Below are 25,138 nucleotides of genomic sequence, written 5' to 3'. Positions count from 1 at the left end.
TATCTAAGGCGCAAGCGACAACGAATTCCTTGTAGATTAGCTCAGTTATCTTCAAAGCTAAAATTTCTACACCATTCTTCCTAGCCCGCATGTCTGCTTATTGCATACTTGTTTTCTTTTGTGCGTGAGTTTATACACATGCTTATGCATACGTATCTTACTTTCAATGTTGCGTATTTTTGTATATTATATATATATTGTATATTTGTGTATATTTTTATCTGTTTGTTTCCCTGTTTCTTGTTATTCTTTATTCCTTTTTTGTTTGTTGACACATTTCGCGTGTGAAAATGTGTTTGCTGTGATGCCCCCTGGGCGAAATGTAGGTATATGAATAAATAAATAAATAAAACCACTCAAGCACTGCAGCAAGACAAATTAAAAAAATGAGTGAAGATCTGTTAGCTCCCTCGCGAATTTTAAGCTCGGCCCGATGCGCTCGCCTTGCTACGGCTTCGTGTTTTGCCGTGCTCCATCGGATGCACTCTCCGTTCTACAGCTTGTGCACGCGGCGGCGTGAGTCACGTGACCCGTCTAGACTGCATAGGCGGGTGGTGTGCCTATGCAGTCTAGACGGGTGCTGTCTCATCGTGCCCTCTCCACTCTGTAGTTCTCTGTTATTGTATCGCTTGCTCTGTTGGCAAAGCGACGAGTGCGCAAAGAGCACAAGGAGCGCGCAGTGAAACGAGGGCACCAAAATCGCGCCGTGAAAATCAAATTGCAGCATATGTTCCTCACGCAAGAGTCGCAGCGCTCCGCGGCGTGAACACTTTAGCCCTGGAGAGCTATGTGTGCCAGGTCCCAATATCACGTCTGTCATTCTGTGGGAGTGTGAAATCGAAAAACAAAATAATTTCGCGCGAGCAAGACAGAACATTGGTAAACAACGTTCAGGGGCGTCGGGCGTGCCCGAAGCAACGGCGCTATGATTAAAGTAACAGTACGAAAGAATGCCGCCTGAGCATGAAAGAGCATTGGTAGCAAATGGTGGGCAATGGGAAATGCGCCATTATTCACACACTTCTGCGTCACTCTGCAGAACACAATAGTACCGCTAGTACCGCATCAGTTTCAGTACGGCGGATGGGCTTTGTCGCCTGATGAAGTAGACTTGCAGGAACAAGATAGGGGAGGCTGTCAAACTTCGGTTACATATCTAGCCAGGTAGTCCGCGAGGTTGGTGAGGATTTTAATTCCTGTGTGACCACGAAGTATCTCTGGTGCGGCAGTTCAAGGGAATGGTGTAGGGTCCTGTTTTAAGGCGATCCTTTAGGTAACAAAAGCTTATGAACTCCTAGTCAGGGATGGACATAATATTATTTTGCAATGGCTTCCAAGCCACTGCGGCATTTCTGGGAATGAACATGCTGACAAAGCGGCTCATTCTGCCCAAGAAAGTGCCCCTCTGGTCTGCATCCCGTCATGGCGCCATGACGCTGCAAGGTAACTGCGCTCCATCGCACGCAAAATCAGGTTTGCTTTTCGGAATACGCCAGAGTTTTTAAACTGTCGCTTGTACTCGCTCGACCCCGACCTGCAGTGCCACTTACCCATTGACATGCCACGCTCGGATGCCACCCCACTGTGCCGCCTGTAGATAGGAGTCACTTCCACCAATGCTTATACTCCTTCACTAGCGGCATGGCTGACAGTCCTGCTTGTGACGTGTGTGCCGCAGACGAAACAACAGAACACCTCTTGTGTCACTGTGGCCAGTTTGGAACTCAGAGACTGCACCTATCAAACGCACCCCGGAAGCTCGACAACGAGCCATTAACTGCGCGAACTGTTTTAGGTCACAGGCGTTGCCCATCGCAGTCTTAAAAGACCACGCAAGCATATATCGTTTTTCAAGGGCCACAAGCTTGTCTGTACTACTTTAGGGACACCGTGTACCGTCTTTCATTGGCCCTGTTGCGGAGCGATCACCTCGTTCAAGTTGAGCCACCATAGAATCGAGCCGTCAGACACCCCGATGGAACGGTTCAATGGCGATGACTGACAAATTTACCATGATGATGATACTGTTGCACACTCTGCTGGGCTCGATCTGCGGATGCAAGAGCGTATGGTCTTTTCTTCCTCCTCGTCACGTGCTAGTCTCTAACAGCCCCCTTTGGCCAGTTTACTTGTTACGTTTTACTCCCTATTAACGTCCGTGGTTTTGTTTTTGTAGTTACATTACTCTTTTTCTTCTCTGCCCTCAGGCTCCACGCGTCGCCTTTTCAGTACCCTCTCTTTCTCTTTGAATCCCTCTTTTCCCACTTCCTTTGTGTAGGGTAGGCAACCGGACTGTTCCCTGGTTAACCGCTCTGCCTTTCATTTACTATCTTCTCCTTCCGTCGTTCCTTCAGGTAATGCACTACACATGAGGCAGTGCGTCCACAAAAACACTGCAATTAAAATTTAAATTCAGGCGGTGAAAATAGTGCGGGAAGCGTCCGTTGCCGGCTTGCAATGTGGTCAGTTTTCCAGGCGGCGGAAAATACTTTGAAATGTCCAAAACACTCGGGGTTAATCAATATAGTTCTGTATTGTAGTGATTGGTCGACCGGGGATTCTGCCACACTAGGCGACTATGATTGTATTAAGGGGGAATGCATCACCTGCTTAGTGATTTTTCCGTGCTCATCTATGCCTCTCGTTGCTGTGTTAGTTGCTTAAAGGTCAACAAGTTCATTTTCCAATACGTCGGAATGACTGGGCACGTAAAAGATGTGGACGGGTATGATCGATGCGCGGAAGTTGGTGTTTTATTTGCGGTTGTGACGCTGCTTGAAATGGAGGAAGGGTTGTGGAGGGTGTTACATCGGCGAAGGCGTACCCTCGACGAGCTCCGTCCCCTCCGTCATGTAGTGGTAGTGTGGTGGACGAGCGGCGAGGCGAAGAGCTGCCTTGGTGTTGCCGACAAAGAGCCGAGAGCAAAACTTAGTTTTACTGAGTGGCTAGAGGTGAAAAGTGACGACACAGAAACTGGCGAGCTTAACAGCATGTCTCGGGTAGAGCGACTTGTCCTTACAGAGGCTGGAAGCGATCTCACTTCGAGGCGCCCTAAGGGCGGAAGTTCTACACAGTAGTGTTAAAGGTTCCGCCACCTTCGCTTTGCGCACAGCCCGAACACAGTACACGCACACAGAACACCCTTTCCCGCTCTCGTGATAGCCGGCGCACGTTGATTCTGAGAGAGAGGAGAAGGGATATCTCGGTGAGCGGAGTATGCTCTTAGGGTCGTCTCAACACGACACCGCTTGCCGTAATTTGTTTGATGGCGGCTTTTGCTGCAGCACACAAAGCTTCTCCGCACTACACCAAACTTGCAGCACGCGCGCACATGGTAGCGGTGCGCTGAATTGTAACAAGGGTCATAAGTAGGGAAAGGCAGTCTGTTGCAGCGGGGAAGTCGGTGTGTTACAGAGAAAATGCTTGATTAACTGAATTATGGCAATTGTTTCGTCATTGAAGAAACAAGTAGGGAAAACCAAGCGGTATTTTACCACGGCTTGTATTCTTTCGAGGTCTGAAAAAAAAAAACGCAGTTCCAACAAATGTCAAAATGTTGGAACTGTCGGTATACGAACGCAGACCTGGACGTGATATTTTGTGACATGCCTGTTGGAGGGAGAGAGAGAGAAATAAACTTCATTTAACAAATAAATTGGTCCTAAGGCTGCCGTTTTGACCGCTAGCGTTAGCCGGCTATTCAAACGCGAAACCCTTAAGCTTGCCGCCCGCTCTTGGTGAGCGGATTCAGCTCTCCTATTATGTACAGTGCCCACGGCCACGAGCATGCACGGCAATACCTGCCACGAATATTGCTTTTGTTTAACGCAGCGCAACCAGTGGATCACCGTGCGACTAAAGTCACGCGCGGGAGCCACGAGCCAGCTTTGCGCTGTAAAACATTCACCGTGACACTCGCCAGGCTTTTCCTGTCCCCACCTAGTCGACTTGGCGATACATACGCATAGGGCACTTTCATAGATAAAAAAAAAGCGCGGAACGTTTTTACTTCTGAAGTTTGCTGTAATCCTGCGTGTGCCTCCTTTAAAAAAAATGTGGAACTTTCTTGCTGCTGCCTTAACACGTGGTGACAATGGAAAATTATTTTTGTCCCCTACCTTCAGCAAAACAGCAAGATGTAAAAAGCGTGTCCTGTCTTCCGACATGACTCCTTTTGCGGGATTAGCTAGACCTACGTGAAATGACTACCACCGGCCGCCTCCTCACGTCACCCATTAAGCTGACAAGTACCAAAGTACCTAAAAGAACTATAAGCCGAGTTTTTTTTTTTTTTTCCACGACTCTGTGACTCAGCGCTAAGGGATTTAGTTTCTGCCGCGCCGTCGTCGTGTCCACTACGCAGTTAATGACGTCGTGTATGCATACTTGCACCTTTTTTTTCTTCCCTAGCTTCCGAGCGAAGAAGGCCGAATTGATTTCCCGTTGTGGCTGTCCCATCCAGTGGCGCCGACGCATTCAAAAATAGCGACGAGTGCGTAATGAGTCCGCCATCAGCGCCAGGCTGCCGGCCAGTTCCACGCGGGCTTCATCGCATTGCTCTCTAAAGGGTCTCGCGCTGCTCAGGGGGATGGTCCTGCCGGAGCCCACAGAAGCGCGGAGCCCCGAAACCTCATTCGGCCGCTCTAACGCGAGTGAAATACGGCCGTCTTTTCCCGCTTCGAACTTAACGAACCCCGGTATACCGTCCCCGTGGCGATTCGAGTGTCATAGCTCCCGAAGTTTGATTGGAAGAAACAAAAATGAGGGAATTAATATTGGTCTCTTTTTTGCATGTATCGCCCTTTACTACAGAAAATCCAACAGTACTGGCGGAAGATAAAAATGCGGAACAGGTAATTAGGATATAAGGAAGCCAAGGCGAAAGTCGAATGGACCTGGGTTCAAGTTTAAATTGGGGATTCGGGCAACAGGACTTGAACTTGAGGTCACGTTGTAATGAACGGCTGGGCGTTAATTTAAGCAACGTCGATATTTAGGCGCTAGTTAAAGAACTCCGGGCGGTCGAAATTAGTCCCATCCTTTCGGCGGCCGCGGCGCGTGTTGTCGCATATGTGTCACTTCGACACGAAATGAGTTGAATTTGAAGTTTATTTCCAATGATGTACAGTAGCTGAAAATACGGGTAAAAAAGCTGCAGTACTCGCAGCTTGACTGTGCTCCTGCCCCCGAATATACAGTGATACCTCGTTAACTCGAAGTAGTGAAAACCGGTAAATATTTTGAGATAGGCAATGTTGCGTGAATTGCCATGGAATATCGATTTATTTGCGAAAAAGGCTTCAGAAGTCCTGTTTTGTTTCATAAATCCTTATTTATTACCTCAAATAGTCTTATTTTTTTCGCTTTGTGGCATAAACGTTTATAAAACCATCAAATTAACTGCGGAGTTTGGTTTAAAAACTTATAGGTGGCGTTGGCTGCAGCAGGAATTCTCCAGGGAACGCCTGCGCTCCATCCATTTTTTTTTTTTCATCGCAAAAGGAAGCCGCGCTCTCCATTGGGTTTTTCCCCGCACGACACACCTGTATCTTCTATGCTGTACCTCTGCGCATGTCTCTAGCGGCACATGACTTGCCACAGGGTTGCTTGACGAATTTGATATGCCTCTAGGCTCAGACTTCACGTTCGGGGAAAACATCGGCTTTGTGGTAGGCGTTGCTAAAGGACAAAAAATATCGAGGGACTTAGGTGCGGCAGCGCCGCACCAATCTTGTGAAACGGTTCATGGCGGCGAATTTTTCGTGCCCCTCTGAGTCAAGATTTCGAGATATCCGCAGCTTGGCCCAAAAATGCTTCGAAATAAAGGGCAACAAATACATGGGACGTATAGGTTCGGTGCCACGGAAAATTCCGACTTAGCCGACTTTTCGAGATATGCGAGCTCGAGTGTACGAGGTATTACTGTACTAACAGCAGGGCATTACAGAAAAAAAAACGCAAAAAAAGCAAATCGACAATAACAGAAGAAATAATACAACTACAATATTTTTTCTCTTTAAAGCACCTACTTGAAATCGGGGCGTTTATGACGAATCGTCAAACATGCTCAGTAGGGTTAACACATAGAACGGATTGATGGGCTGTCAAAATCTTGTTTGGTGAGTGATAAAGACAAACTCTGCGATTGAGTGTGGAGACCGTTATTTATGCGGGCAGATTTTATACGCCAGCGTTCGTGGTGTCTCGTTTCATGACAAATTGAGTTCTCGTGCAAGGTAGTACTATCGTACGGAAATGTGTCTTTATTGTGTATTTGTATTCTGTATAATTGGAGAAGGAGAAAGTCGTACAAGTCATTGTCTTTCATAACGCGACATCTTCAAAACAAGGTGGGCGTTTTAAAGCGACAGCTTTCTTAGTGTGACCGATGGCATTCTGTCGAAAATCTAATGCGTTTCCCCATAGAATGGTTGGTCGACCGAAAAGCTCTGACGAGATCTCTAAACACACGGGGCTTGCGCAAAACGGGGCTTCTATTGTGTCAAAACCGTTACTTGAAATTCGCGTAAAAAGAACGGTTCCAGATGAGCCAAGACAAGCATCGACCGTAAACCACGTATCGGTATAAATATAGATCGTTCGTGGATGCGTTTACTTAGTGCGCGAAAAATCGTCGCGTGGGTTCGTTCTTTCGTTTGCGATTTGGGTCTTTGAAGGATTGATGATCGATTGGACGCACTTTCAGCGAAGATTGGATTAACTTTTAGCAAACGTTTAGACGCAGTTTTGATGTGCGAAATCTTTCGCGCTTCTTACAACTTTGTTTAGGAAGGGATGGTAAGGTTTTTTACTACGTCCATGAAACGCCCTGTACGCAAACATTTTTTCTGTACAGCCGCCATGAAAGACACCATCACCGTTGCCTGTCCACCGCTGCGCTGGCCACTGTCCCCTTTCGCGTAGTATCAGGCTGCCTTAGCCACTGCTCTCTTGCCACGTATTAAAGGTCTGGATGTTCATGAATACTTTACGAGAACAGAGAGCGAGAGCGTGTGCTTGAGGTTGGAGGCGATGTTAGCCGAACCGCTGCGCCTAGTTTGCAACGCCGGATTCAACGAAAAAGAAATAATTACAATAACAGTGACAGGATTTTGAATGATGCGCACACAATTTCGTCGAAGTCAAGGATGTGACGGAAGCCCGTCTTTTCGGGATGCATTTTGATGAAGAAAGACAAGGACGCCGACCACAAGTTAGTTTAAAAGAAACTAACGTTTCGGCTCCCGCACGGAAGCCTCGGTCACAATCTTGTGACTGTGACCAAAGCTTTCGTGTGGGAGCTGAAACGTTGGTTTCTTATAAACTAACTTGTGGTCGGCGTCCTTGTCTTTCTCCTTCACAATTTCGTCACACCCACTCGGTATTGGAATAAAGTTCCTGACAAAACTTCATCAGACCTGTGCTCCGCGAAAACGTCAAAAGAGCTCCTCCCCCCCCCCCCTCCCGTGCAGCCTGATTTGGATCGGGCCACAGACCTAAAACCCCCCACAAACTTAAAACCTCCCTCATATAAAGTGCAACGTCATAGGACCTACACGGAGTCTTAACGGTGTCTACCTGGGCACCGTAAAATTTGAGAATGCGCAGACGACATGTGTGATGCCTTCGCGTGTGTCGCATGTAGATTAACAATCTCTTCCGAATTTTGAAGAGTGTGATCGCCTCGTGAAAGCCACGTTCAACTACAGTCGTTTTAAGAAGGCTTTTGTACACTTGCTCAGCCCGCAAGGCATCTTCAAGATACATTGGGGGTCATTTAGGCGCAGATGATCCTATGCTATCTTGCGTTAACCCAGATTGAAGACTGCATTTTCCAGGCAATCACAGAGATTGGAAGTTTCCAAATGGGAATGAAATTGGCAGCACTTAAAAAGAGAGGCTGTATGCCGATGAGGCCGCTTTATCAGCTGCTACATCGCCGGCGACTCCGCAGTGGGCAGGATGCCGCTGCAATTTCACGCTTTTCCGCCTTTGTATTGCTTGAAGGCGCAGAACACTTATTTCCCACGCCATCTGCTCTTCCGGTAGGGGCACTGCTAAACACTCGTGTTCACTGGGAATCGCTATGGATCAGTAAGGACAGCCCATTTATTTGCTCTCTAAAATGTTTGGCCCTTGCACCCTGTGGAGATAGTTGGCCAGCAAAGATGAATAGAGGCAGCCACAGTGTTTATCTTCGGGATTATTACGCGGGTTATTAAAAAGTGTTTCTGAACTGTGTTACGCAATTATGTGTAGCTCCATTCGTCCCTTAATGACGACCAATGAAAGCACGGTCACGTCTGACTTGGGTTTGTTACAATGTTCATTTAAATGTCGTCCTTGCGGCTTCATCTCTCTGTTAACACGTAAGTGTTTTATTCCGGATACACGAAGATTTCGAAGACGTCATATCCGTCACGGAAGTGACGGATATGACGGTACAACGAAGCAAGCGACCTGTAAAGGGTGCACCCCTGCACACAGGGTCTTCCTGCGGGGAAGCTACCTTTGGTACTAAAGAGGATCTTATACTTTGGGTTGTTCGTTTTCGGATTTTACATTTTATCAGGAAAGTGTTTTATGCCGGGATGCACCAAGATTTCACTGACGTCATATCGGTCACGGAAATGACGCCAGTACACCTTTGCCGAAGCGACCCGCCAGCAAGACTTCGCTCGCCAACCACACCCACAAGACAGGCGCCGACCCGCAGATCACGCTCAGCTGCAGATTTTGCTGCACATTTCACTTTCGTGTTTTACCGATTACTATGACAGAGGAATCAACCACACTTCTTTCTCTCTCTCTCTTTCTCTCTCTTGCAACACCGCCATCAATGGACGCACTGCTGGGTTGGCTTAGCGGTGAAGCTTGCGCTCGGCGTTGCGGGCTCGATCTTCCCCATTCTTTGCGGCACGGCGGTGACAAGCGGATTCCCAGCTCTGTTCGCGGCGCCCTTCTGGCCGTTCTTCGTACGCGACGTTCCTCCTCCCCTCTCTTCCCCGCACTTTGCGCGTGCGCGCTCCCCGCAGTCTGCACTACGGTCACACCCACGCTGCGAAAGGAAAAGACCTTTCCTCTGCTCTGGCTCCCTCACTTGGCTCGTGTGCACTCCACGCTGACGCTTCGAGAGTGCGTGTACTACGTGTACGTCGTGATTCTGAATAGGGTTGCCAGATCTGGCGATTTGTCGCCACACTGGGGACTTTTCAAGAATCGTGGCGGCGGAAACTTTAGTGTGGTGACGTGGCGACTTTCTGGATCCTTTGAGCATTGCTGATTTCATATATTTCCGGGCCGTTCGGACGCGCCACCTCCCGCAAAAAGTGCCTTTATGACTTTTGAGTGCGCGTCAGCAGTGGAGACAAACGAGAGCAAACGAAACAGAACAAACTTTCATGCAAATGACAGCATTCTGGCGAAGTCTAGACGAATCAGTCACTCAAACACACCACCATACAGCGCTACTTGCCGGCACAAATAGATATTTGCCTTGCTCTTTTTAGTATCCGGCATCTGATGTCGTATGAATAGTTAACCAACGCCGTCGGTTAAAGTGCTGAGATTCCATGCAGAGTGGTGGGAAGTGGGTATGACAATAGGCGCGGAAATGTAAAGAGGCAGCGAAAGTGATAAAACATGGTTTGCAGCGAGCGCCCGTTTTGAGGCCTTGTTATTCTTCGAATGCTTTACCTAAATTTGCATATTAAGCTTTTTTGTAGACAGTCGTCAACCGCTGTCGCTTTCTTGCACCACAGCAAAACGAACAAAATCTTTTATACGGTTTTATACTCCTCGTAATTTCTGCATTTTTTTTTTCCGCGAAGGTAATCAAAAAGTACTTGCTGGCATCGCCTTGCTGAAAATAGCGACTTTTCTGGCTCCTTTTCAAACATTCGTTTTGAGGTGCCGACTTTGTCGTCTACTTTTGGCAATTTCCCGGCGACTTTTCCTTCTGAGGACCTGGAAACCCTGGGACTCGTGAACACGTGTTACTCCGAGGTGAAAGACCTACACATTTCATCACCTCTCTCCTAACTCCTTTTTTTTTTTTTTTTCGCGCATGCGTACTCTTCCCTGCGGAGGGCTCTCTTGCTGGCACGGACGGACGTTTCGCTTAAGCATATACAGCTTCGCGCTAATAATTACAAGCAGCGCGCCGTCCAGCCAGCTGAGTAGCTAGAGTATACTGGCCCCGGCTCTTAAATGCCTTGCTTTCGAAAAGATTACGAATATAACAAAGAATAAATATTTAATTAGCTGGTTAGTAGGTGCAACTAATAATTAAGCAATCTAAAGCGGGAAGCATGCTTCGCACAAACCAAGCACACCTCGGGGAGGAAAGGAAAAGGTGCCGAAAAAGCTGAGTGGTTAGGCAAGCCAAGCAACGTTTGGACGTACAGTCAGTGTCAAAATTTTTTATACCATGCCCAAACTGCACAGGCCGAAAAAAAAAATTCAACGTACAAGCTTACGTCCCGAGCTAGGCTGAAACGTTTTATGTCGGAAAGCTAGAGAAAACACCCGTCTTTGTTACTATCATAAAATAACTTGCTCACGTTTAAAAGTTAGGCTTATTTTTTTTAATCCTTCGTGGTCTTTTGTGTGGCTTAGGATTGGCTTTGAAAATTTTGACAAAGGGTGCACGTACGTACGTGGTTGATTGTAGGGTTTAAGGCGCCGACGCAACTCAGGCGATGAGGCGCGCCGTAGTGGAGGGTTCCGGATTAATTTAGACTACCTGGGGATCTTCAGCGTGCGCCGAAATCTCGTACGCACGGGCGTTCTTGCTTTTCGCCTCCGTCGTAAAAGCGGCCGCCGCGGCCGGGAATCGAACCAGCGTTCTCGCGCTCAGCAGCACAACGCCTTAGCCACTGAGCCACCGCGGCGGGTGTACGTACAGCGGTGAGCTGAAGTAAACGGACCACGGGAGCGGTGGCCAAAACTAATTGCTCCGCCGTCTGGTTGCGCGGCGCCTGTTGTCGATACCCCGCACAGCGCAGGCGCGGCCTAGCAGTACAGCACACATGCCGCTATCGCTCGCTTCTTCGCGACTGCTTCTTGCTTCGATAAATCAGCGCCAGGTGATTCACACCGCGCAGGTAGAGGAACACTGCCGGGCACCGCCCTATCAATGGAAACGATGCGACTCACCTGATATGCGACAAAGGTGCTACGTTGCCACATATAGCGTGCTGTGTCTGCGTTGGGCTCGTAGCCTTTTTTTATTCTTCGGTATCACAAGGTCGCAGCGTGAAAGCATTGCAGTAAATACATCCGAAAAAAAAATGGCCAACCAACGTGGGTGCTTTCTCTTAACTCAAGATGGTGTACGGGCTTTTTTGCTTGTTTTGATATATTTGCACCTGATGCAGGGAAAACTTGTCCCCTACTGAAACAGGCTTCCGATCACATTACAGTGAATTCTATCCTATTTAGCTGCCAGAACCCCTTAAAGGGACAGATAACCGATTTTTATCGAGTATATATTCTCTATCCCAAATGAAAGGGCATCACTTAAAGCACCTTGACGAGAAACGGTTTTGCTGATAACGCCCTAGAACTTTTTATATCGACGTTTTTAGATCTGCGAGCCGTATGTGTCCCTCCGAAAAATGATGCTGGCAACCATGACATAGAGTAGCTCGGCAACATACTTTTGTCTGTATGCGAAATGAAAAACGATATTTGAAAACTTGTCCCCAGCTAAAAAAAGTTTGAATCGCAGGCTTTCCTATACCGTCATGTGTTTTTAATGCAACGGTATATTGTGCACGAATGCGCCATCTATTGGGATAGACGATAGGTAGAATCTGGCTTCACGTTGTGGAGGTGGGAAGTTCTATTCTCCCCGGGCGCGACGTTTTTTTTTTTTTTTTAAGCTGCCGTTGGCGTATTTGGAAACGGAAATCAAATGTTTCGGCAGAACAAACGCCTATGCCTCAGTCAGAATCGTCAAAGCTCCTTCACTGGGACTGTTTACTGAACGCTGCCGTGGATTCTGGGCATGGTGGCTCAGTTAGCCACACTGAGAGCAACCCAGCGGCGGCGGGCGGCGTGTCTTTAGAATTTTCAAAATAATGTTTAGAAATACATATACAATTTAACCTTGTACAAATACTTGTGTTAAAAGATTTTCAATACGTAAATAAACGTTTCAGCAGTTACAGTAGCTGCTAGGTTTGCAGGTCACGTGACAGGAACACATATTGTAGTGCCAAATTTCGACGCTACGAACCGCCACCCTTCCGATTTCAGGAAGTTTGCTGCCAAATTATAATTATTTCCACTGATTTGTTTACAAATTCATTGTGGTTACCGGGCTATATAAAACGCTGGCTTTCATATGGGCTAGAGAACATATACGCGACAAAAATCGGTTGTCTGTCCCTTTAAGCCCCATCACCAAATCCCGCAATTATTCACATCACACCTCGTTATAGCACCCATGTTTTAGCTAAGGACACCCAGCGAGTCGAGCATAGCAGCTTTTTTTGTGACCAATGTGTCGGTGCGTGTGTGCGTGCTTGGGGCAGTTCGTATGTTTCCCACAAATTCAACGGCTCAAAAAGAAATACCACACGGGTGATTGGTTAGGTGAAACCCAGTATATCTTGCTTTCGGAACATTTATTAACTGCTTCGAAGCTATCAAAACCAAAAGGCAAAAATAGTGACCCACTTATTCATTGATAGCATGAATGCATCCAGCGAAGCTGACGGTTCCATGTACCTTTGTTTCGAAGTTTAATAAACTTAAGGTAATAAGATGTAGGATATGTCAAAAACGGCTTACGAATTTTTCCCATTTTTACGAAGGTATTAACCAAAGTAGCTCGAGAATCTAAAGGAATAATTTCTAGTCGGCCATTAACCTACTTTTGTGTGATCGATGAACCTTGGAATTATCCCAGCAGGCAGAAATGTGGATGCTGTAAGGCGATTTTCACAGTCGTTTCGGCGAACCTGGTGAGGCTGCTAGAAAGGGTGCGGAAGCAGTACCTTCTTGTTATCATGTTCAAACTGCGACTGCTAACTATCGGTGTGGCCGACTGAGGTAAATCTCCCCGTGATTGAGTAGCGGCCGTTGAATCAGTCAACCATAGTATTGTTTTATTTGTAATGGTTTTTGAATAATGCACTTTACGAGCTAGAAATGTTCAGTGGAACGATGTATTCACAGCCGCAGACACCCCCCCCCCTCCCCCCCTGAAAACGACGGCCCTGTGCCATGCTTTGTAAAATAATACACGTAAATAAATTTGGCTGTTTTGAAGTATTCCGTCGTTTGTTTGACGCATGCCGTCGACCATAAGCTAGCAACCTTTTTATCTTCAATCATCGACTGAACGACCCCCCTTTGGATCAAATCCTTCAATTTCAACTCGTGTCACAGAAGTGCGCAAGAACTGTCAATAATGTTTTCAATTGCAAATAAATAGAATCGAAAAATTTAGTTTGCATGCGTTTCAAAAGCCGCTGGGCATTTAAGGCGTGGTTCAATGGTATCTCATATCGCAATATAGTTTTTGAACATTAAATGTATGTGTCGCTGCCTCGATCTTGAAAAAATTGCGAAGCTGGATTTTTCCGAGCAATTGTGAAACGGCACATATTCCGCATACAGCAAACGAAGTTTCATAAAGCAATGCAGTAAATACCTAAACACACCAGTATTTATCAAAACCTTAGCATGTAAGGTTAGCATCAATAATTTTTCGAGTTCGCTGATATTCTCGGGAGGCTATAATTTCGCATGTATCCTTAAAATCGACAAAGATGGTATTTTGTATTATTTTCTTCGACTGCACAATGACTTTTTTTTGCTTCATTTTCTGCTTCAATAAATGGCGCGGGGGGGGGGGGGGATGCAGAAAAAATTACGCCCACCTCCCCTCGAGGGAACCCTGGTGTGATGCGACGCGGAAGGGGGTTCCATTGGCGTCGCATCAAGCAATCGTCGGGTACGGCAAGAGAGCAAGCGCAAGCGCAACCGCGGAGGACCGTCGACTGAGAGACCGGCCGAAGCGCGGCACTCCGCTTCTGTGCGCAGCGCGCCCGAAGGAGAGGAGACCGCGGAGAGAGAGAGAGTACTGCACATGCGCACAGTGCGCAGCGCCACGCGCAGCGTGACCGCATATGTTGGGAGAGAGTGTTCGCTATCGGAGAGAGGAGAGGAGGCGAGCGGAGGAGAGACGCAGCTGTGCAGACGCGGACGACGGACGCACGCAGGACAGGGCCGCCGGCAAGAGATGCTCCTCAGCGTCGCATCTAAAAAAAGAAGCTTCAAGCACGAGATAATCACGGGCGCGTCAACTCTTCCAGCGGAGCCACATTGCCGCCGATTGCGCCAGCGCGCCGTTTCCACAGGTGTGTTGACCAGCAGACAGCAAAAGGGCAGCGGGGTTCCCCTCATAGAGTTTCATACTAATATACACTAGAGGGAAATCTGGCGCCACCGTCTAGGGAAGCCGCGCTTCAGCGAGCGTGCCGTCATGTACCGGGCAGGCACGTTCCACTTGTCCTTGGCATGGCTCATGAACAGGCTCAAAAGTTGGCTTTGGCTGCAAAAATGCAACAATTATACTGTCGCAGATTAATAAAATTTGTTTTATTATTATAAAATTAAAGTTCCAGAAAGATTTATTTGTCAGGGATTATTTAGAAGCTTCATGCGAGATGAACAAAAAAACAATGTTACCCCTTTTGGCTCCAAGACGAAAAAGAAGCCATGTGGCTAACCAAGCCAAGGAGGCGAGGAACGTCGCTAGCTGCAATGGCGCCGCCCACGGCGGCCCGCGAATGCAGCGCCAGATTTCCCTCTAGTATATTAGTATGAAACTCTATGGTTCCCCTAGCGTCAATTGATCGGAGCGTGAGACAATCGCGAAGAAGCGAGCGATCTGTGCTGTAGCTGTACTGCTACGCCGCGCCTGCGCTGTGCGCTGTCTCGACAGCAGGCGCCGCGCAACCAGACGGCGCAGCGATTAGTTTTGACCACCGCTCCAGTGGTCCGTTTACTTCAGCTCACGGCTGTACGTACAGGCGGGGACTTATTCCGGACCATGGGAGTGCGTGGCAAAAGCCACCGATGCGCACTCTGGAGGCCTGGCGCCTGTTGTCGAGACCGGCGCGCATACGCATCCTTTTTTACTCGCAGGCACGCTGATATTCTCGCTTCCTGCAGCGGGGCTGCGATGGTCACTGAAGCACGGCAGAGCGACGCCTTTGTAGCTTCCGGTCATCCCGAAGGCACATTTGCGGCGTAATGTGACGATGCGCCGGTTTTGGCAGAAGTGCTCCTCTCGTCCTGATAATTACTTACGCGGAATGTTTTGTTTGGCATTTTTATGTGTGCTTTATCGTTTATACAACGAAAGACTCGCGACTCCCGAACAGCGTCGCCAAATGAAGCGTGTATGAAACAGAATCGCAGGGTGCCTTGCTATCGACAACGAAATGCCGGCGAGATGAATCGCAAGCCTTTATTCATCGTATTTATTTTGTATGCTACTTGACCATTGAACTTTTCTTTCAGCACGCTTTCCGCTGCCGCTAAAGTAGGAATATTGCAAGGTTTGTAAAAGAAATGGTTTTATATTCTTTTATACATCTTTACTTAAAATTGTTCAAAGAAATATACTCCTATATATTTTCTGTTCGCTCTGTCCTTCGGTATTTGTCAAAATGGCACCTCGGGTTCCAATCGAAAAATGCCGTCAGATTATTCGCTTAGGGCATCCCGTATTTATTTGGCACTAAGCAGCGGGTCTTCAACCACTGTAGCAACAATCATCTTGTCCTTCTCTTCTGTTTTAGGCCTTGCCCTTCCGCCCTGCTGGCCACCTGCGAGCCGGCCTTCTTAATCCCTGTAGGCATGAACTGCTAGGCCAACAGTATCCGTCGACCTCTTAGTAGGCCCGCAAATTTATTTTTGAGGAATGCCTTCTAGAAGTAGCGGATATTCTTATGGCGTTCTGCGATTGTAACCCGAGGTGCCCTTCTTAACGAATGCTGATGTGCAGGACGAACAGACAAATAAGTGAGCACGTCTTGGGATCATTTTTAAGTAAGGAAGTAGACAGCAAAAAAGAAAACCGAGATAATTAATTTTAATATACTTAAAAATTTCCTGTATTATCGGCAGCGGAAAGCGAGCTGAAAGACTAGTTCAGTGGTCGCGTAGTATGCATTATAAACTGAATAAAGGCTCGCCATTCATCTCGCTGGAAGTTTGTTGTCGATAGCACAGCAGCACCCTGTTACTGTACTTCACACATAGTTCGTTTGACGACGCCGTTCGCAAGCCGCTAGCCTAAGCGTGCATGCACCATAAAGCACAAACAGAAACATACCAAACAAAACAATCCGCGTAAACATTTATTAGGACTCGAGGAGCACTTGCGCCAAAGCCGGCGCAATCGTCATAATAGGCCGCAAACGTTCCGTCGGGATGAAAGAAATGCTACAAAGGCGTCGCTCTGCGCTGCTGCAGTGACCATCGCAGCCCCGCTGCAGGAAGCGAGAAAATCAGCCTGCCTGCGAGTAAAAAAGGACGCGCACGCGCGCCGTACCGGTCTCAACAGGCGCCAGGCCTCCAGAGTGCGCATCGGTGGCTTTTGCCACGCGCTCCCGTGATCCGGAATATTAAGTCCACGCCTGTACGCATGTATGCCTGCATGCCTGTATGTATGTATGTATGTATGTATGTATGTATGTATGTATGTATGTATGTATGTATGTATGTATGTATGTATGTATGTATGTATGTATGTATGTATGTATGTATGTATGTATGTATGTATGTATGTATGTATGTATGTATGTATGTATGTATGTATGTATGTATGTATGTATGTATGTATGTATGTATGTATGTATGTATGTATGTATGTATGTATGTATGTATGTATGTATGTATGTATGTATGTATGTATGTATGTATGTATGTATGTATGTATGTATGTATGTATGTATGTATGTATGTATGTATGTATGTATGTATGTATGTATGTATGTATGTATGTATGTATGTATGTATGTATGTATGTATGTATGTATGTATGTATGTATGTATGTATGTATGTATGTATGTATGTATGTATGTATGTATGTATGTATGTATGTATGTATGTATGTATGTATGTATGTATGTATGTATGTATGTATGTATGTATGTATGTATGTATGTATGTATGTATGTATGTACGCATGTATGCCTGCATGCCTGTATGTATGTATGTATGTATGTATGTATGTATGTATGTATGTATGTATGTATGTATGTATGTATGTATGTACGCATGTATGCCTGCATGCCTGTATGTATGTATGTATGTATGTATGTATGTATGTATGTATGTATGTATGTATGTATGTATGTATGTACGCATGTATGCCTGCATGCCTGTATGTATGTATGTATGTATGTATGTATGTATGTATGTATGTATGTATGTATGTATGTACGCATGTATGCCTGCATGCCTGTATGTATGTATGTATGTATGTATGTATGTATGTATGTATGTATGTATGTATGTATGTATGTATGTATGTATGTATGCCTCTATGTATGTATGTACGTATGTATGTATGTATGCATGTATGTATTCCTGTATGTATGTACGCATGTATGCCTGTATGCACGTATGTATGTATGCCTGTATGTATGTATGCATGTATGCATGTATGTATGTATTTATGTATGTATGTATGTATGTATGTATGTATGTATGTATGTATGTATGTATGTATGTGCGATCGTTCGTTCGTATGTGTGCGCGCATTCAATCGCGAACACGGGACACGTGGTTTGCCCGAAGCCCCTTCTCGTTTGCCCAGCTCGTTTACCTCCGGCGTGCCGGCTACCGTTCCCTACGCGCGGCTTTTTTTTTCCTCGTAGCGGTGGCTCCCACCTCGTCAGCGCTTGTCGACGCGCGCGTGTCGCTGCAGCCGCCGGGATACGTGCCTGCCAGCTTTTTTTCCCTCCCAGCGCTTTTCCGGCCGATAGCCGAAGCCTCCTCCTCTTCCTCCTGCTCCTCCATCCCCCTCTTCCAATTCTTCCGCCATCCCGCTGGTGCAAACAATAAGCAACGCTTCCCCGAAAGAAAACGAGAAACCCCCCAAGAAGAGGAAGCGAGAACGGGAGCGCTGATGTGACGTGTTTGTGGTGTGAAAGCGTGCGAGTGAAGGTGCGGGTGGCTCTAGGAAAAGCAGTGACGGCGCAGATTGGAGTGAAAGGAAAACAGGCCGCGATGCAGCGCGAAAGCGGAGCACTGCCATAGCCGCTGGTCGCAGCAGCCAGTCGTCTCGCCGACAGTTCCGAGCGACGCGCCGAGGTCGCCGGAGACCCGTAAGCGAACGCTGCCGAAGGTAAACACGGGGCGCACGTCCTTTTCCCGCCGCGATCGAAGCCTGCGCCAGCGTCGCCGATAACTCGGGGGAACGGAGGAGGGAGACGGGGAGGAAACTGACGGATAGGGTGTCTCGGGCTTTTTTAGGGGAAAGCTCTCGTTCCGAGCGCGCTAAACGCGATTGGCAAATCGCTCGAGCTGCGGATGCCATGCGCGTTTTTTTTTTTTTTTTCTCCTTTTCGTTTACGGTGGTGGTGGACAGAGAAAGTGTGTGGAGTGGTGAAAATCCGGCGCCGGGGAAGGCTGTGAAGAAGCCTGCGTGGGAGGTTGCCGCATTTCTGGGATTTCTGTTTGGGTATGACAATTGGTTTGACTACGTTGTCTATGTTCACGTGAATGTCCTTAAAGAAGGTGTTGTCGCCGCCTGAAATAAAGGGCTCCTTTACCTTGCTTTAGTCAATGCGCTTGAAATCCGGCTCAGTTTTCAGCCATAATCTTACGTTCTTTGAATGTCCTTTTCGACGCCTTCATTTTAAACTTTTTATCACAAATGCGAAATAAATTACTTTCAATGCTTTCTTAAAGATAAGGCCGTGAGATGAGAAAGTATGCAATTTTCAGTCCTCCATTGAACTTCGGTTTTAACTCGGGAATCGAACGCGGGTTCAATTCCCGGCCGCGGCGGCCGCTTTTCTGATGGACGCGAAAAGCACAAACGCCCGTGTGTACGAGATTTCGGCGCACGTTAAAAATCCTCAGGGGGTGAAAATTAATCCGAAGCCCTCCACTACGACGCGCTTCATCGCCTGCGTTGCGTCGGCGCGTTAAAAACCCAAAATCAATCAACTTTGGTTTTAAATAATGAGCGCAGTAATAAGAAAGGGTAGGGTGCTGTAGTTTGTGAAAACTCTTCTGTAGCGTATTACATCCAGCACTTATCAAGCGCAAGAAGGCTATCTTTTGCTGTATCAAGGTATGCTAAAGTGGTGATACCGATCGTTTCATTACCACGGGAAGCAAAAGTCGGCTTACTGAGTGCGAAGAAAAACCTAGCTGGACCATGGCAACTTATATTTAATAAAGTACACTCGTGGCAACGTAATAGTATCCTAAAAATTCTAGACGAGAGAAGGACAATCGCAGGCAACTCACAGGCCCATAGGTCAACGGAACGGTCGACACTACGAACCAACAACACAAGGCAGCGCTATGGGGTGAACCTAACGGTTCATAGCTATCGAGAAGGCTCCGATACGTTGTCAAGGGGTCGTGAAAGCTTTCCTCCTACTTGATATACAGCTATATGTTGCTTAGTTTTGTATCGCAGAGAAGCTGGGGATAAGGCAGGTGATTGCTTCAAGAAATAACCCCTCGTTATCAAGAATCTTCGCTTAAGGAGGAAATTTGGGTGGAGGACATCCTCGCTTTAAAAAGTGGAGTTGGGCTGGTCATGTGTTGCTAAGGATGGGTACCGAGAGACGATACTAGAAGAGCGGTGGGCAGATTACTCAATTGGGTGATAAGATAAGGAAGTTTGGTTGGAAGGAATAGATTCGGAAAGAGCAGTGTAAACCCTATGGAGACTCCTTCATCATGCATCATCATAATCATCGCCATCACCATCCTCACTGCAATCATCGTCACGGTAATCATCATCTTTAGCCCGTTTGTGACACTGCATAGCGAAGGGCTCTCCCATTTTCCTCTGACTGTTCCTGTCTTTCGACGCCCTAGTCCGCTCTTTGGCTCGGAATTTTCTTATCTCATTCCTCCGTCAAGTTGATGGTCTTCCTATATTTCAACTCCCGCCTCATCCTTCAGCGGGCACAAATAGGCTGACAATGATATTCGTTTTCACGAGCCCGTTTGCCTGGGCGTACACGTGTCACGTGACACGTGCCACTTAACACCTTGCCCTCTTCTTAGCTTTCCGGTTTTCTGCCCTGCCTGTATGAGCGTGTCTCTACGGTCGTGCGCCCGCGAGGTTGTCGGCTTAACAGCGTCCATGTTGAACGGCGGCTCTGCTTGCCAGGCGGGCCAACCTGCACGGTTCTCTAGGTTTCCAACAGCTCCCCTCAAATTATCAAGCAGGTTATAATGGGTTACGAACAGGTTATAAAGGGAGGAACGACCGCTGCCGCCGTGTTTGAATTACCGCAACGAGTCGCTGCAATTCGGTGCAAATTTGTTTGTTCGAGAAAACTTTGCAGGTGATGTTGAACAGAAAGTCTGCTGCGCACGCTGCCCAAGGTTCCAAATATCGCCATCTTCACATATGTTCGTTGAGGAGCTCATCAGCGTCGCAGATGTAGGCAAACCGCTCATGTATGCAATTTTCGACTCCCCTGAGAACGTTCTGAATTCTCCGTCGCAATACTTACCTGCGTGTGGCAGAGCATCCTTTACAGGCAATTCTTTTATGCGTGAAGGTAAGAGGCTCAAATCGTAAAAAATCGCGTAACGCGTGTGTGAAGACTCTGTCAGGTGAGCTCCCAGAGTGGGTAAAGTACGATGGTACAGGGTGAGCGCTTATCGGTCGAGGAAGAAAGATAGTACAGCAGAGAACTGTCAGCACGCTACGCGCCAGGCAGTGCGTCTCCTCGATTATCAGTACCGGATCGTCCGCGGACTGCCCGAGACGCGATCCGGTGCTCCATTTTCCCATGTATTCCTATGGGATTTCGGACTGACCGCGGACCGTCCGGGACTGGTAAATCGAGGAGGCCCAGAGCCGAACTGTGATAGGGTCAGATGATATGCCGCTCCGCAACGTGACTCAAAATAAAATGAGATTGCACGGCTAGCAGCACCAAATACATTCGCACACAGAACTTTCAATCAAGTGTATTGGTCCCCGTTTTTGCTTATTTACGCATACTGAATACAAAAGTAGCGAACCTAATTTACACGGGTCATCTGAAACTGCTAGGCACATAGACAACTGCACCAACAGTGCCTCTAGCCAACGACATGGCGGAGATTCGTAACCGTCGCGTTAAGCGACGCCTCGAAAACATTTAGAGCGACTGCAAGAATACATATAAGCAGCACAGCCTAGGCGATTCCACCACCTCCGCCCGCCTTCTAGGTTCAAAGTTTGTACAATCATTTAAGTTCACTTAAGTTGTCGTAATCAGCTTAAACACACGCAGTTTGGTTAAAAAGGATGCGCAAATGTCGAAGTTACTATTGGCTGGTAAGATTCCCGTAAAATATTTTTGCGTCGTAGGACGTCAAGGAATAACACAGGGTATTTTTCTCCGTATTACGTTTTAGAACGATGTCTTTGTCCAGTACATTGAGGAAATTCACGTATCGACTCTGCTTCCGGCCCCAATTTCGAGTCAAAGTTTTGTACAACTTCGGATCCCGGACTGAGGATCCCCTCCACCTGCCGGGTGTCCTAACGGCAGCACCTGTTGTTTATTAACGATTTTACTCATTCATTCATTTGGCATACGGCGCCGTACCTTCAAGAAAAGTAATTTGGAGGAGCCATGAAGACAAAATGCAAGGTTTATTCATTAAAAAGACAACTTTGTCCCGATCACAATGGTACCAATTTAATGACAAACGTCAAAAAAGTAATCGAGTTGTTGAAGTAGACATGGAGTTGTGCGGACTGCCAAGCCATTTTCCGGTGATTTTCTGTGACATCACAGAATCTTGTTTGTGCGATTTGCGGCCGCCGAACTAACTAGCGAGTGTGCAGTTAACACTCTGGCAACCTCATTTTTAGTTTGCATCCATGTCGCGTCGCTCCTGCCCATATTACATCACTGTAGCGAGAAATTTAAAAGTTTTTGATAATTTTCGCATTTTTTTTTTTTGTTAAAAGGACTTTTTTCGTGGCTGGAATGAAGCTGAGAGAGTTTCCAAATTCCAGTTCTTTCAAAATTGGCCAAGGTTGTATTTTGTCTTCATGGCCCCTTTAAGTTCGCTTAAGTATCCGTAACCAGTTTACATTACACCCAGTTTGGTTTGAAGAACGCACAAATTTCGCGCTTTCTGTTCGCTCTCAATGTGTCCGCGAAAAACGCATACATCATCGGACTTCGAATAAGTACCGACGATCTCTATCAGTGTACTACGCTTGAGACTAAAGCTTCCGTTGCTACTGCGATGCCGGCACCATTTTTGAGTCAGACTTTTGCGCAAGCGTGATACACGGTGCCGCACCTTCGAGGAAAGTAATTTAACACACGTGGCCGCCTGACTCACCAAAGGCCCCCAGCACGTGCAGCAGAGATAGGAAGATGCACAGTCCTCCCCGGAGCGGGGAGACGGGCCAGCGAGCCGAGCGGGCGCGCGGAGCAGCAGCGCGGTGGTATCGACGGCGGTCCCTCTCCGTGGTGCCGACATTGCGGGGTGGCTTCTCCTCCATGCTGCGACGCCCTTCTCCTCCTCCTCCGCTCGACTTGGTGCTGATGTCGCGCAGCTCCACGACGCCACACTTCGTTGGCACCGCCAGCACAAAGGCCCGACCTGCGCGAGAGATAACGCGAGACTGTTTAACGCTGGGGACAAGACAAAAAAAGTGGCTCGTACCCTTTTGTGCGCAAAGCGGTTCTAAACCCGATAGCGTAGACGGGAATGGTCTCGCCTACTTCTATTAGCCTGGGTTTTCCTTTTGTTTTAAGAAATCTCGGAGAGATAAAAAAAAAAGGTGGGGACGGAGGATGTCAACTCTTCCTAGCGTTACGCAGTCACTCTGTAGTGGGTGGGGGGAGGAGGTATGAAATATGGGAGATGTTCTGACGCCCTAACGCCACCCGGGGCTGCGCTTGTCAGCACGGAAGAGTTGGCCCAATGGGAGGCAGGTTACTCACACCAGGCCCGTTAGTACCACATACTTTGGCGTGCATTAGGGGCGAAGCCCCTTAGGGGCTCGGGCTGTCGGCGTCTCATGTCGTCGTCGTCCTAACTATCGTCTCATGTAGTCACGGTACGAAAACACCGGGACACTCGTTTACGCATCGCGCTGGAACGCTCCGTGCTTCTAAGACGAGAGACTTTTACAGCAACGCTGTATACTTCTACCCCGCAAACGGTTTCATCTCCGTTGGCAAAAACGCCAAGGCGGCAAGAATGCACTTAAACATTGCATGCTCCGCCCTTCTTCAGGTTTCACGTTAGTGGAGATGGCCCGGGATTCTTCATTACTACCTATCATTCACATATTCGTATTCTGCGTCCCTGTCTGCCCGAAAACGAGAACTAGTCGTTATTTCGGGTAGAAGAAGAAGGAGAGAGACGCAGAGTTAACTATACTAAACAATTTCTTTTCAAATTGGAGCAGCTCCATGGACATTAGGTAGTAAATCTCCAACCACTTCCAAATCGTGTCGACCCCAGGTCACGCCACCCTCCCACGGAAACAGGCAGCCCATGCCGCTCCCCGCAGATGGGCAGCTTGGCCGCACACTCAACCAACTTGCCGTTTCTTACTCGCTACGTTAAAACTCTCCACCACTCTCGCCAGGGCTGCCTCCAAAACATGCTTCAACACCCTTATTCTTCATCACATGTCCACCACTACGTACCCGTACAACTGTCCAACCTGCACCAGCCCCGATACAACTTACCAACACGGGCTCCACAGTTCCCACCCGACTCCATGTAACGTCTAATGCCCTTACTTGGAGAAGCGGTACTGAAGCCTGGCCAGCTCTCAGCCTGGAACCCAGCAAAGTCTATATCCCGGGACAGAGCAGCGGAGGTTTCTCAAGGTTTATGGATTAGAAATAGGCCGCCCAAGTTTCTTTTCTTGCATTTTATTTACTTTTCCGCTCCAATAAAATTTCATACAACAGCACCAGCAACCGCAAGCACCCGTGATCTTTCCTCACGAAGCTGAGTTTCCTGCAGCTACCAGGTCCTTAAGTACGCTGTACACCACCTACCTGTCATATCTGCAGTTTCGAAATGTGGGTAGAAAAAAAAAACGACAAAATGCAACTTTGTAGCCACTGAGGACGCCGACAGCGGGAAAGTAGCAAACATGTCAAAGAACGCAAGCGCGCCCCTGCGTCCCTTTATTTTGCTTCCAACAAAACAGCCGCAAGAGTGCTTTCGACTGCCCGTTTCTCGTTCGCTCAGGCGGAAGGTGATTACAAACAAACTCTCCGGATAGAATTTCGCTTCATGCTTTTCTTGCTTGGTGCGAAGTTCGGCACTTCAAGAATGTCTTCACCCTTCAAACAACTTCTCGAGTTCCCGAAAACAAGAAAGTGAAACTTCCCTCGAATAAGCTTGTGTATCGTAAGTAGTATAAATAAAAAGCTCGTATCGCGATTCTTTTACGGGCTAATGATTTTCGCTGGAAGTGATCAGCGTTACGACCCTGGCACCGTGCCTGATTGGGTTGAAAACAAACTTCGCTTAATGTTTTTTTGTAAATTAGAGTTAAAATTTCAGCTTCCGGTCGTACAGAGAAGGCCTGGATTTGTGGCGTGAACCCCGATATATATTCATAAGGTTTGAGACCCCTTTGCACCGCGACCCGGCGGTGGAGAGAATAAGAAACAGCATTATTTCGCGCTTTAATATGCGCATACTGATAACGTGGTTACTCGGGGACTGAAGATAGGAAGGTTGTGGTGCTCCTCGAGCTCCCTGAACTGAATCCAGCGAAGGTTGGCCATGGGATAAAAGTCAAATATGCGCACGTAGCCCTCACCCCCTCGACCACGGCGAAAAATTAATAACTCCGGAGTGCGGTCAGCTCGGGGAACAAGGATGATAACGACAATATGGAAACTCAAGAAACAATCTGCGGGA

The 25,138-nt window shown here is 47.5% G+C and overlaps 1 protein-coding gene across 1 annotated transcript in view; it reads right to left on the bottom strand.

Annotated features, from left to right (window-relative positions):
- Positions 1-25,138, bottom strand: part of LOC144152979 (cubilin-like) — a 276,959-nt gene that overhangs the window by 168,931 nt on the left and 82,890 nt on the right. Inside the window, exon 2 of the mRNA XM_077684590.1 lies at positions 22,580-22,843. Within this exon, the coding sequence (XP_077540716.1) occupies positions 22,580-22,742 (163 nt within the window). The 5' untranslated portion in view covers positions 22,743-22,843. The remainder of the gene's footprint in view (positions 1-22,579; positions 22,844-25,138) is intronic.

Source organism: Haemaphysalis longicornis, unplaced genomic scaffold, assembly GCF_048455015.1.
Source record: "Haemaphysalis longicornis isolate Haplotype H1 unplaced genomic scaffold, Haemaphysalis longicornis Haplotype H1 scaffold_9, whole genome shotgun sequence".
Lineage (NCBI taxonomy): Eukaryota > Metazoa > Arthropoda > Arachnida > Ixodida > Ixodidae > Haemaphysalis > Haemaphysalis longicornis.
This window is presented reverse-complemented; position numbering and strand designations above follow the sequence as displayed.